This window comes from Pseudochaenichthys georgianus, chromosome 16 (assembly GCF_902827115.2).
Source record: "Pseudochaenichthys georgianus chromosome 16, fPseGeo1.2, whole genome shotgun sequence".
NCBI lineage: Eukaryota > Metazoa > Chordata > Actinopteri > Perciformes > Channichthyidae > Pseudochaenichthys > Pseudochaenichthys georgianus.
In genome coordinates this window covers 7,403,167-7,417,272 of record NC_047518.2, presented here as the reverse complement: position 1 = coordinate 7,417,272, position 14,106 = coordinate 7,403,167, and the positions used below count along the sequence as shown (strand labels likewise).

The window sequence follows — 14,106 nt, the reverse complement described above, 5'->3', positions numbered from 1 at the left end:
ACACACTGTACAACACACAGCTACACACTGTACCACACACCTACACACTGTACCACACACACCTACACACTGTACAACATGCACACACACACACACTGTACAACACACACCTACACACTGTACAACACACACCTACACACTGTACAACACACACCTACACACTGTACAACACGCACACACACACTGTACAACACACACCTACACACTGTACAACACGCACCTACACACTGTACAACACGCACACACACACACACACACACACACACACACACACCATACACACCTACACACTGTACCACACACCTACACACTGTACAACATGCACATACACACTGTACCACGCACACACACACTGTACAACACGCACCTACACACGTTACCACGCACACACACACACACACACACACACACACACACACTGTACAACACACACCTACACACTGTACCACACACACACACACACACACACTGTACAACACGCACCTACACACTGTACCACGCACACACACACTGTACAACACACACCTACACACGTTACCACGCACACACACACACACACACACACACACACACACTGTACAACACACACCTACACACTGTACCACACACACACACACACACACACACACACACACACACACACTGTACAACACACACCTACACACTGTACCACGCACACACACACTATACAACACACACCTACACACTGTACCACACACACACACACACACACACACACACACACACTGTACAACACGCACCTACACACTGTACAACACGCACCTACACACTGTACAACACACACCTACACACTGTACAACACACACCTACACACTGTACAACACGCACACACACACTGTACAACACACACCTACACACTGTACAACACGCACCTACACACTGTACAACACGCACCTACACACTGTACAACACACACCTACACACTGTACAACACACACCTACACACTGTACAACACGCACACACACACTGTACAACACACACCTACACACTGTACCACACACCTACACACTGTACAACATGCACATACACACTGTACCACGCACACACACACTGTACAACACGCACCTACACACGTTACCACGCACACACACACACACACACTGTACAACACACACCTACACACGGTACCACACACACACACACACACACACACACACACTGTACAACACGCACCTACACACTGTACCACGCACACACACACTGTACAACACACACCTACACACGTTACCACGCACACACACACACTGTACAACACACACCTACACACTGTACCACACACACACACACACTGTACAACACACACCTACACACTGTACCACGCACACACACACTATACAACACACACCTACACAGCTGTACCACACACACACACACACACTGTACAACACGCACCTACACACTGTACAACACGCACCTACACACTGTACCACATTGCATGCAGAGCTGTCATTGGCTGAGATCAGTCCGGCCGTGCGTCGCGACTCTTTGAAACATCTCTGTTGCCGGAAATACATCCGCGGAGGAGCCGTCAGTGTGTCCTCGGTCAGAGCTCCTCCAGAGAGCCTCCTCGACGCTCGATGCTCGGTGTGCATTTAGAGAAATGAGATGTCCTTCAAAATGGCGCGCTGAAATTCATTGCCGGGTCACTACCGGAGGACCGAGGAGTCGAGGAGGGGAAATTAGAGAATTGAGAAGCCTTCAGTGTCGGTCAGTGCTGAGGATGTTGTTCCAAACCGTCAAACTAGACGGCGCTGATCAAATCACAATTCTCTTTCCGGTCTCTTGTCTCGCATGTTTTTAAAACCTAACTGCTAAGTTCGACAGCTTGATCAGAAATGACAGGACCTCTTGCACTGAAGAAAAAAGAAAAAAAATGTCGATATCAACCATCTCTGATAAGGCTTGAGTGCAGCATCACCAGCTGACCCTGTCTCTTCGCCGCAGCTGTTTTGATTCTCTCATAAAGCCCATGTTCACACCCGGCTCAGCAGCAAACCGACCGTTAGAGATAAACAATGGCTTGTTATTGTTATGAACCTATTTTCTTTATTTTAATTACTGTACATCTGGAGTGGCTGGCACTTCATCAACAGTTTGTTCTTGTGTGTACATGACAGTTGTATTTCCTACCACGAAAGTGATAAACAATATTGCAAACATTCACATTCTCTGAGCCGCTGATACTTGAACCTCCGCTCCAGAGCAATATGTTCCCGCTCCTGATGAACAACACTGTCTCGTATTGAGGCTGTCAAATCACATATCTGTCATAGCTGGCATGTTGTTGTATCGTGCTTGGGTGGAAACATCATGTGAAGTAAGGGGCTTTTGTTTGTTCCTGAAAATATTATGATACATCTGATCCCTGGCTTTCAAACCTCTGGAATAGAGACTCACTGTTTTAGTTGTAATCCTTATTTTGATGTGAATAAATGTATATGTTTCCAAACATTCAGTTCGAAACATTTCTCCTTTAGAGTTTTCAGATGTACCCCACTATCCCCTGATTGGCCTTCTCCCCCCTCAGAGCTGCTGGACCTGCAGCCTCTCCCGGTGACGGCTCTGGGTAACCCGGAGTTTGAGAGCCTGTTCAAGTTCACTCACTTCAACCCCATCCAGACGCAGATCTTCCACACGCTGTACCACACCGACACCAACGTCCTGCTGGGGGCGCCAACGGGCTCCGGGAAGACCATCGCCGCAGAGATGGCCATGTTCAGGGTCTTCAGCCAGTATCCCGGCGCTAAGGTCTGACCGGCTCGGTGCGCTTCATGGTTACATTGAAGGGCCTTTCCTGTGAGGGGGGGGGGGACTTGTTGCTGTCTTTCTTTTATGTTGAGCATTGAAACTCTTTACATAAGAACTGAGAAGTGCAGCACACAAGACTAAAAGCTATTAAATCCTTAACAGAAATGTGTAAACTAAATATGAAGACAATTTCCTATCTCCATGGAGATCCACAGGCTGTGGAGCACATATTGCAAATGATCAATGTTTTCATGTGTGAGTGTATGGTACTGTCTGTAACATACGGTGATGAGGACATTCCTTTCTTTATGAGTAATCTCAATATTTGTTACCACATTTTTTTTTACATACACCTCCCACATACCTCATGGATGTGCATTGCTCCAGAAGCTAACCAGGGACACGCCTTTTGGCTCAATAGTCTTACTTGAGGTCAAAAAGCAATGGCCGCTTTAACATCTACTCTGTGCAGTGTTGCATTTATATTTGTTCACACAGAACATAACTGTTTGTGTATTTGGCCAACCTAGGAGTTGTATCTGACGTGGATTTCCCTGACCTCGATATGAACACGTTCTCTATTGTTTGCATGCGTTAGAAAACCTTTCAAAAAGCACAGGTTGGTGTCATGTATGTTTCACTGTTGCCTCCACAGGGAGCGCTGCTTGGAGATGCTCCAACATGCAAATGTGTTGTTGGTATTGTTGTTTTTTATATTCCTCCAACCAGAGAAAGCCTACCTGTGTTTCCATTGAATGACTGGTTATAATCTCCGTGTGGCCAGGTGGTGTACATCGCCCCCATGAAGGCCCTGGTGAGAGAGAGGATCGAGGACTGGAAGGTCAGGATTGAGGAGCAGCTGGGGAAGAAGTGAGCGATGGTTCTTTTGTATTTTATTATATAATTATGTTGCATGTTGGAGGAGCTTGCGTCACAACATGTCATTGCCATTTCTCCACTGCAGCTTATGTGACATTAAAACCTGAATGCATTCAAGTAGTCATGACGATCACAGCTGCATGAACTGACGTGGTGCAGCTTAAGAAGTCGTGAAGAGTCTTGTGTGTAGATGGCATTGTGGGATACAACGGAATGACTCACTTGGTCATGTAATAATGATCTTGTGTGTGTGTAGAGTGGTGGAGCTGACGGGGGACGTGACCCCCGACATGAGAGCTATATCACAGGCTGACCTCATCGTCACCACTCCGGAGAAATGGGACGGAGTGAGCCGGAGCTGGCAGAATAGAAGCTATGTTCAGAAAGTGGCCATCCTCATCATCGATGAGATCCACCTGCTGGGTAAGGGGGAGGAGGAATCCGTTCTGTAGGTCAAACAGCTTGAAGGGCGCTCTTTGAAGGTCAGAGCGTATGGCCTTTCATTTAGCCCAATTCTCTCACTTTGTTTATGGGATGTTTCATTGGGCCAGAACTGCTGCAGGGAAACCGTGACTTCGACAGAGCCTGCAGCAAACGCATACAGCTAATTGGAATTAGTTTTATTTCATCTTTTTATTTATTTTATTTTGTGGTAAATACTTAATAATATTAAGTTGTTTAACTGTGAAGGTGAATATTTATTATATATTTATAATAGATAACATTTAATATAATATATAAAATGATATATTAATTATAATAAAATATAAACAATTATAATGATATATATATATATATATAGAATTATATAGTATTATATGAGATAATATTTGAATTATATTACATTTTAAATATAATGTATATTTAAAAAGAAAACTTGTGTTGCCATTTACCCTTACTAAAAGTATTTACAGAAAACATAAGTAATACTTCGACATAAGGAAGAAATACATTTAATTTAAAACAACAACTAAAAAGAGATATAGGAGGGGGAACAAGATGAGGGGAAAGAGACGAGGAAAGGAGAGAAGAAGAGATTCAGTTATTCTAAAACTATGACGAAATATGTTCGTCAACGACCTTTTTTTCCATGACGAAAACGAGACGATGACGAGAAGGCACCGACGGTAGTAAACAATAACTGCAACGAAATCATCATGCAATATCGTTGACGAAAAGTGACGAGACGAAAATGTAGTTTACTAAATAAAAACTATGACAAAATCTCTCTTTACTTTCGTTGACGAAAAATGAGGAGACGAAATATTATCAAAGATAACGTTACATCTCTGATAGTCAGTTTTTCTCCCAGCAGTTCCACTTCCGGTGCTGCGGCAGAGCAGCAGCTGTTTCTGTGGGGCGCCCGGCGGTACATTTGAATTACACCGGGCAGCGGCACAATATGAACTGTCAGGAAGACTCGGGTCTAACTCATGGTCTAACTCACCTTATTTAACAGAAAATAAAATGGCAACAACAGGGCTTAGGAGCAGTGGTCGCACTCGCGTTAACCGAATACCCCCCCGTCAGCGCGAGTGAGTGATACATTGTGCACTCGACGGGTAATAATGGATTACGACGGAAATGTTACGATCCTGTCCGTCAAAATGACTGGCAACGAAAAAGTCTAAAGCCACCACTGCTTGGGAGAAAGAAACGATGTGATATTTGGGCCCATTTTCGCTACAATGAGGCGGAGAAAAAAAGCGAATGCATTGTTTCATCAGAAGGGAAGCAATGTGGCCATAACACAGGTAAAAACACCACAAACCTGAGCAGATACTCTCTGCAAAGCTGCTTTCTTAATCATTTAACCTGTGTTTTTCATCAAATAAGGACAAGATAATCTTATTTATTTAATATTTATATATACTAAAATGACAAATTATTGGTTTTGGCTAGTTTGACTGAAATGTTCTATATAATCTGATGACTAAAAAAGACTCAACAGTTTTCATTGACAAAAAGTAGACTAAAATAATTAGTTTTCTTTGACTAAAATAAGACTAAAATGCTCAGACTTTTAGTCAACTAAATCTTGACTAAAATGTTTACTGTTTTAGTCGACTAAAATAAGACTAAAATGCTCAGACTTTTAGTCGACTAAAACTTGACTAAATAAAAACAGGATGAAGGTGACTAAATATGACTAAAACTAAAAAGGAAATTTAACAGGACTAAGACTAAAACTAAATTAAAAAATAGCTGACAAAATTAACACTGGTTCCAATAGAATTCTAATAGAGAAAAGATGACCTCTCTCCAGTCACCAGTTAACCGAACTTGTCTGTGGGCTGTGTGAGGAAGCCGGAGGAAAACAAACTGCACACAGAGAAACCCAGAACTAACCCCTGCAACTAGTATGCCCGAGTTAGCAGTGTTTACACAACATGTTTCCAGAAGGCGTCCAGACCAGAAAACACCTTCCAGTGTGAGGGACGGTACCAACATGTCTTTAATGTACACTCTGACTTTACCGTTGTGTGTGTTTGCAGGGGAGGACAGAGGTCCAGTGTTGGAGGTGATTGTGTCCAGGACCAACTTCATCTCCTCTCACACGTCTAAGAGAGTCCGAGTGGTGGGTCTGTCCACGGCTCTGGCCAACGCTCGAGACCTGGCCGACTGGCTGGGCATCGGACAGGTCAGACACACTCACACACACACACACACACACACACACACACACACACACACACACACACACACACACACACACACACGCACACACACGCACACACACACATTGATCTTTGGTTAGATGGAGGGATCATGTTCATAAGCTGAGGGATAGCGAGCTGGCTGTGTACTGGCCAACAGAAACCACAGTGTGTGTGCAGCGCTGTGTTGTCATGGTCCATTTGTTTCCTGCCTCTTCATATCTGACTGACTTTATATAATAACAGCAATTAGGATAAAAATCTGCTTTTGGTTGATAGTTGATCTCTATAATCTCCTGCAGGCTGCGTCTGATGACATGCTTAAGTTCTAATCATCAGGAATGACTGGATGAACATCAACATGATACAAAGAAGACTTGTAGAAAGGATGACACTGATGTGATTCCATACTGAGGTTTCCCATGCTGTTTCCTCTTAGGTCATGTTGGCACCCTTTATCTTTGCTGTGGGTAGTATCTTAGGCAAGGCAAGTTTATTTATATAGCACTTTTCAACGCAAGGCAATTCAAAGTGCTTTACAAAAAATGAAAGACATTAAGCATTAAAAAAGAAAAGCTAATAAAATCTTAAAGGTGGGGTAGGTAAGAATGCAGAAACCAGCTCGAGTGCGCTAGAATTTGAAAATACACAACCGGAAAAAATCTGCCTCTTCCTTCAGACTTCCTCACAGAGCCCCTCCTCCAACACACACGAACGCGCACATGACCAATGAGATAAGTTTGTGCCCAGGTGGGAGGCTGACAGGCAGGTAGGCCATCCAGTTACTTTAGCCGGCTCAGATGATTGGTCGTGCTTTCTACAGCGGCTTCCACAGATGACATTTTTGTATGTATTGATTGTCAAAGCACTTCAGATATTCGTTGCTATCGGATGTTAAGAGCATTCCATGGAATATAACAAAGTGTTTTCTGAAGTGAATTACCGACCCCACATTTAAGATAGAAGCATACTATATTTTCCTTTTTGTCTAAGTAATTAAGAAATGACTATTCAAAATGATAAAGACAGCCGTAGTCAGAATAAATGTAAAATCAGTTTGTTATTATTATTTTGAAGGTAAGATGTCCTGAGAATGTCTGTTGGACCCACCAGTCTGCTTGACATGATGGACACATGTCAATTCAAGTCCATGTTAACATACCGCATGTTTTGGATACCATACGTTATGAGAGTGTTTCTATGTTTTATTTTTTAAGTTTATATTTAATACTGTACAATGTGTCAGACACATGTATCTCACAAAACGCTGCTACCATCCCAACATGTTTACTGATTATTCTTACGATTACAACGTTTCTCTCTTGTTGCTTCTGTGCAGTCACAACTGGTCAATATGTGATATACCCTGTAGGGATCCGTCATAACGCATCATCAAAGACACGTTTCCAAACCTCGCCTCTGTTGACAGAGCTGTGGAGACGGGGGGTGTTTCTCAATGTCGAGGAAGGCTGCTCCAGAGCCACTATTTCAAGCATGCTTCATCGAGTGCCGCCGAAGGACTGTTCCAATGTCCAGCATACTTGGAATTCTACCGAGCCCGGCGTACTTCGTAGCGAGACATTTTGAGGCTGCACATGTGTAGACTCCGCGGTCTTAAAATCCCCACAATGCTTTGCACACGGACCAATTTCCCCAAATCTGTGGCGGAAAATGTAAGGCGGGGCCTCTCATATGAAGCACACCTGCACACTTGCTCGCCTGTTCCACTCTTCGTTTTCCGAATGCTAGGAAGTATTCATGCCTCGCTTCTGAAGCAAGTTACTCGGAAGACATGTGCTACCAAGCAAGCGTACTCGACATTGAGAAACACCCTGTGTCAGTGAAGCAGGTTGGGCTTCTTGTCCTCCATACGTCTGCCTGCTGGCTGCTGTTGGGCTCAAATCACTATCAGCTGCCCCCAACACTGTAGAGTGGTGCAGGAATGAGTTAGCCGTTTCCTTCTCTGTAATGGCATCAAGCTTTCCTCTTGCCACTATCGAGCGGGGTTGACGACACGCAATCCAAAACAATAAGCAGCCGAGGGTTTTCAGTCAAAAAAATGTAATTTATTAACAAAAAAGTATTGACTTAAATAGTCTCAAAATAACAAATCTTTAAACAATATTTGGGCGATATGCTTTCCTATTTAAACTAAACTATACTTTGTGTGCAGTCCAATTTGCAACACTAATCTCTGTCTTCTGTCTTCAATTATCATAAAAGTGGTGTTTATATATGGAGTTTCTCTGGCTGAAGAAAATGTGTGTGTATCATAAATGTGCATTTTCCACAGAGCTTATTTTCTGTAATAATCCTAAATCCAATGGAGAAATCCCATGTGCCCTTTGTCCAGGCAGCCTTTGTGATGCTAACTTCCTCTTACGAAAACACGCTGCACCAAATAATGCATCTTACTCTGACAACACCCTGCAGCACTCCGAGTTGTGTTCACACACGGCCTCCTAATCACACAGTGAACACACACATGAAGGGTTAACAGCGCAGCGGGGTCCAGCAGGGCTCCGGCCTCAGTGACAGTGACAGACAGTGTACATTACAGCCAGATGGGCTCCATGTTGCCAGCTGCTCACATTAAATCTCTTCTCCCTTTCCTTCCCCCCCCCCCTCTCCCTTTCTTCTCTGTAACAGGTGGGTTTGTTTAACTTCCGCCCATCTGTTCGCCCTGTACCGCTGGAAGTTCACATCCATGGTTTCCCGGGGCAACACTACTGCCCTCGCATGGCCAGCATGAACAAGCCTACCTTCCAAGGTACAGCTCCTTCACACATGCTTTATGTCAGATGTCCGTTCCATTTGTAACAGGTTTCTCATTGAGCTGGAGTTACATAAAGTCACTGCTGCTTCGATACAAGTTACCTTTAGATATGTCTTTCCACTGTTTTAGGTTTGTATTCACTGTTTATTTTATTTATATTATTAACTCATGTGAAATGCCTTGGTAACATGCTTCTGTAACAAAACAATGTTCCAATTTGGGATCCAAAAAGTACTAATTCAATCTATTTAAAGAGCTATGTAATCATTCCTGCTAAGCTAACGTTATTATGAAAAAGTAGGCTTTTAAAAAAAACAATTGTTCAGATTTTCTATAAGTAATTTATACCACATTTTGATCCATCTTCAGTTTCCTTCAGCCAAACTAAAGAACTAATGGGCCTAGCGCTGAGTACCACACACAGGGTAGAGACGTCAGAAAGAGTCTTTCACTGGTTTTTGTTGACAGAAAGAAGGAACATTTCTTATCCTCCCCCACATTGTTGGAAACACTTGCATCAAAGCACACACAATAATATCAAACCGTTTCTGAAGCAGTGAAAAGTCATAATGCACATTGAAACGTGTGTCTTTGCAGCGATACGCAGCCACTCCCCAGCCAAACCAGTGCTGATCTTTGTCTCCTCCCGACGGCAAACCCGACTGACCGCCCTGGACCTGATCGCCTACCTGGCCACAGAGGACAACCCCAAGCAGTGGCTGCACCAGGACGAGAGAGAGGTACGCTCACTCTCTCACAGGGTCCAACACACAATCACTGTAGTTATGAAATGAAATGGAAGTGGTCCTTGGTATGAAAAAGTTTGAGAAACACTGGTGTAAGGTGAGGTGCACGGTAGCATACTGAAACATAAGGAGGTAGATTCCAGCAGGCATCCATTCATTCTTCTATATATCGTAACCCACCGAAACATAGAAACAAGAAAGCATTTCTGATATTTAGAAAACGAACTGTTAGAGAATGTTTACCATTCGTAACAAAAGGAGCTTAGAAAATACATTCACATTTACCATCTTTATTCTGACACATTTACACATGTAGGCAGCTTTAAGCTCTGGTAAACAATATCAGATCTGGGGACGTAGACAACTGATACAATCAGACAAATATGTGCAGATATAACCACATGTGTCTGTCTCATGCATTCCATTCTTTTCTAATGCGTCTTTATTTCTGTGGAAGCACTCCATTGCCCCCCCTTTGCTGCAATGTGCTGACGCTCGGTTTCTCTGTGTAAGTGGTGGTTTAAGTGCAATCACAGACGGAATTCAACCCAACTTGTGCCGGAAAAGCCCGTGTCATCCTCCATTATATTGTCTGTGCATACCTTGGGATCAGTTCAAGATTGGAGCAAATAGCCCCTCTGGGTTCACATTTGAAAAGTTTGCTATTAGTATTACAACACTGGGATATGCAGGCGTGATGGAGCGTGGACCGTATGAACCTCTCATGAGAGAACTGTGTAGTGGCTTTACAGTCACATGGGTTTGTTAAAGTGCGTAGTAAAGTTCTGCAGGATTTTCCTCCTCTATCTAAAAAGCATTTTAAGCACTTTTTTTTTGGTTAGACACCTTAAACAAGATCCGTGGTTAACGCAAATAACGTAACCTTTTTTTCACTTCGACGTAAAATTATTATTTTTCTGCATGTTAGTATCATAAATGTGTGTCCACTCCAATCCCCAGGCTTTTGGCAGAGGGAGCCCCAGCGATTCTAACTTCCGGGTCACCCTACAAAAACAAATAGTTTGTATATCATTGTCACATTATAGTTTAAACAACACTTATTGCAAGGTACATATACTGCAGAGCAAGGAGCTATTCTGAAGGCAAGTTGAAAAGGCTGATGCCGGAGAGAGGAAAAAGCAATGCGCTTGGTTGGCTCATCTTTTTGGAAAATATTTTGGTCAACAATACTTCTGATTTAATTTGATTGTGTTAACCGCATGACCTTTGCTCTGACTTCACCATGAAGACATAACCACATGTTACAAAAGAAGAACATCCAAAGCCGATTGCCATGACAACCAGCTATCGTCAGGCCAAAATGTGAACTTTGCACATAACATATTGGACATTCTCCTTGGCAAACTGATGCTTTGTTTATATACTTTGTGTATAATGAACATCTTTAAGACGTTTTATTGAGCTGAAAGTATACACGATTAAAAAGTTGCAGCATATTGATGGTGACCATTTCCCCTAAAAAACACATAGATCTTAAAGTGTATGTTAACCACTGTTTAATGGGTCTACATTTAGTTTAAGTTAGTTTCAAGAGGATGTGCTTCATGGAGACTTTTAATATATAATCAGCATTTTTGAGTCTAAACTAACAACATGGCAAAGCATCACTGAGCTGTGTTCAGGCTCATCCATATTTGTTGTGGCACAAAGGACCATTGTTTATATCTCCATACAGGGTTAGGAAACCATTTTATAATGCTATTATTTGGTATAAACTCAGGGAAATCCCTACCTGACAATCAATCCAACCATTCCCTCCTCTGGTCGCTATAGGTATCCATGCAGCGTTATCACTACTTTGATTTATTCAAGTTTAAAAATGGTGTGTGTGTGTGTGTGTGTGTGTGTGTGTGTGTGTGTGTGTGTGTGTGTGTGTGTGTGTGTGTGTGTGTGTGTGTGTGTGTGTGTGTGTGTGTGTGTGTGTGTGTGTGTGTGTGTGTGTGTGTGTGTGTGTGTGTGTGTGTGTGTGTGTGTGTGTGTGTGTGTGTGTGTGTGTGTGTGTGTGTGTGTGTGTGTGTGTGTGTGTGTGTGTGTGTGTGTGTGTGTGTCGTCCCCGACCTCTGTGTGTGTGTCGTCCCCGACCTCTGTGTGTGTGTCGTCCCCGACCTCTGTGTGTGTTCCGCTGACACATGCTGCTGCCCGCTGCTTCTCTGCGCTGGGCCGTGTAGCAGCTCTGCGCCCTGCTGCTTGACTGACAGGCCTCTGGACAGAGCTGCTTAACTCTCCGCGGGGGTCACCCACTGCCTCGAACCCCCCCGACCTGACAGCTCTTTCTTCCTCTGCCACAAACCCCAGCTCTTTTCCTCGGGGAATATCTCTACTCTTCCATTTTCTTACTCTCATATCCAGGGTTGGGAGGCTTTAAAAATGTTACAAATACTAGCTACCTGTAACAAATGCAAGGAACTTAATCTGAGTATCAAAATATAAAATAAATGTAACCTGATTACTACTTTCAGTAACTTTTGGATTACAAGGGAAACTAAATATCAATCAATCAATCAATGTTTATTTATATAGCCCAATATCACAAATGTTACATTTGTCTCAGTGGTCTTCACAGTGTGTACAGAATATCAGTATGACAATACGACACCCTCTGTCCTTAGACCCTCACATCGTACAAGGAAAAACTTCCAAAGAAAACCCAGTTTAAAGGTAAAAATGGGAGAAACCTCAGGGAGAGCAACAGAGGAGGGATCCCTCTCCCAGGACGGACAGACGTGCAATAGATGCCGTGTGTAAATTGAAAAGATAATACATTTGCAACATAAATATCAATAAGATGTTTCTTACTGAAGTGTATTACGTAAGACAACAGAACAATCTGACCTTAGAAAAGAAGAAACCAAGATATTGATTGATTAATAAAGTGACGGGCAGGGTCCTTTTCTCATAGACTTATATACAACCAGACTTCCACGTTGCTTCACTTTTCAGACCTGGAGTTTCCCTCAGCCCTATGTCACTGTACATGGCACCTTCTCTCAGTCATACCTCATTCACACCAACGGTGTTTCAGGGCCGGTTCGGAGCTGGAGCTTGAAAAGCACCGGGTTTTCCTCTTCACACCGCAGCCTCTTAGCTCCGGAATCCAGTTCATTTCAAGCACCAACAAATTGTCCGGCTGGAGCAAAAGCACAGCATACGTCACGCTTACGTCTAGGCGGGGGCAGGGGCGGGATCAACTCCTGAACAACAACAAGAAGCCCACGTTTTATCCAGCTTGTACACAACGATGGAGAAACTTAACAAGCAGCAGTGGTCCACTGAAGAGACCAGCTACCTACTGGGAATCTGGTCTTCCGAAGAGGTACAGAGGAAGCTGGAGCACAATCGGCCATTGTTGTTGTTGTCGGTGTCAGCTGTGAGGGGTTTCCGCGCAGTTTGGCTTTATGAAGCAGGCACGCAAACGGTTACGTCATGACGCAAACGATGAGGCAATGACGCAGCACCAGTCGGACTCTGGGCTGTGTGAAAAGAGCCGGAGCTAAACCGAAGAACCGGTTCTGAACCTGAAAAGCTCTAGCACGGAGCTTGAACCGGAGTTGCGTTGGTGTGAATGAGGTATCAGTTTCTCATTGGCTGTGTGTCTGTCTGTTGAATCAAAGTGTGTGCTCGTTGTGTGTAGATTGAGGCGATCATTGCCACAGTGAGGGATTCCAACCTGAAGCTGACGCTGGCCTTCGGGATCGGCATGCATCATGCAGGTCTGCATGAGAGGGACAGGAAGACCGTGGAGGAGCTGTTCGTTAACTGCAAGATCCAGGTAGGCCTCCCTACACACACCTCCATCACTGCTGTATACACATCTCCACCACTGTACACACACCTCCATCACTGCTGTGTACACACCTCCATCACTGCTGTATACACACCTCCACCACTGTACACACACCTCCACCACTGTACACACACCTCCATCACTGCTGTATACACACCTCCACCACTGTACACACACACCTCCATCACTGCTGTATACACATCTCCACCACTGTACACACACCTCCATCACTGCTGTATACATACCTCCACCACTGTACACACACCTCCATCACTGCTGTATACACATCTCCACCACTGTACACACACCTCCATCACTGCTGTATACATACCTTCACTGCTGTATACATACCTCTACCACTGTACACACACCTCCATCACTGCTGTATACACACCTCCACCACTGTACACACACCTCCATCACTGCTGTACACACACCTCCATCAGTGCTGCACATACCTATTGACGTTAAGA

At 43.8% G+C, this 14,106-nt stretch overlaps 1 protein-coding gene across 1 annotated transcript in view; it reads left to right on the top strand.

The window, feature by feature from the left end:
- ascc3 (activating signal cointegrator 1 complex subunit 3) overlaps positions 1–14,106 on the top strand; it is a 204,200-nt gene that overhangs the window by 158,001 nt on the left and 32,093 nt on the right. The window contains exons 25-31 of the mRNA XM_034101747.2: positions 2,550–2,770; positions 3,555–3,640; positions 3,906–4,072; positions 6,145–6,290; positions 8,956–9,076; positions 9,680–9,822; positions 13,481–13,618. Of these exons, the coding sequence (XP_033957638.1) occupies positions 2,550–2,770; positions 3,555–3,640; positions 3,906–4,072; positions 6,145–6,290; positions 8,956–9,076; positions 9,680–9,822; positions 13,481–13,618 (1,022 nt within the window). The remainder of the gene's footprint in view (positions 1–2,549; positions 2,771–3,554; positions 3,641–3,905; positions 4,073–6,144; positions 6,291–8,955; positions 9,077–9,679; positions 9,823–13,480; positions 13,619–14,106) is intronic.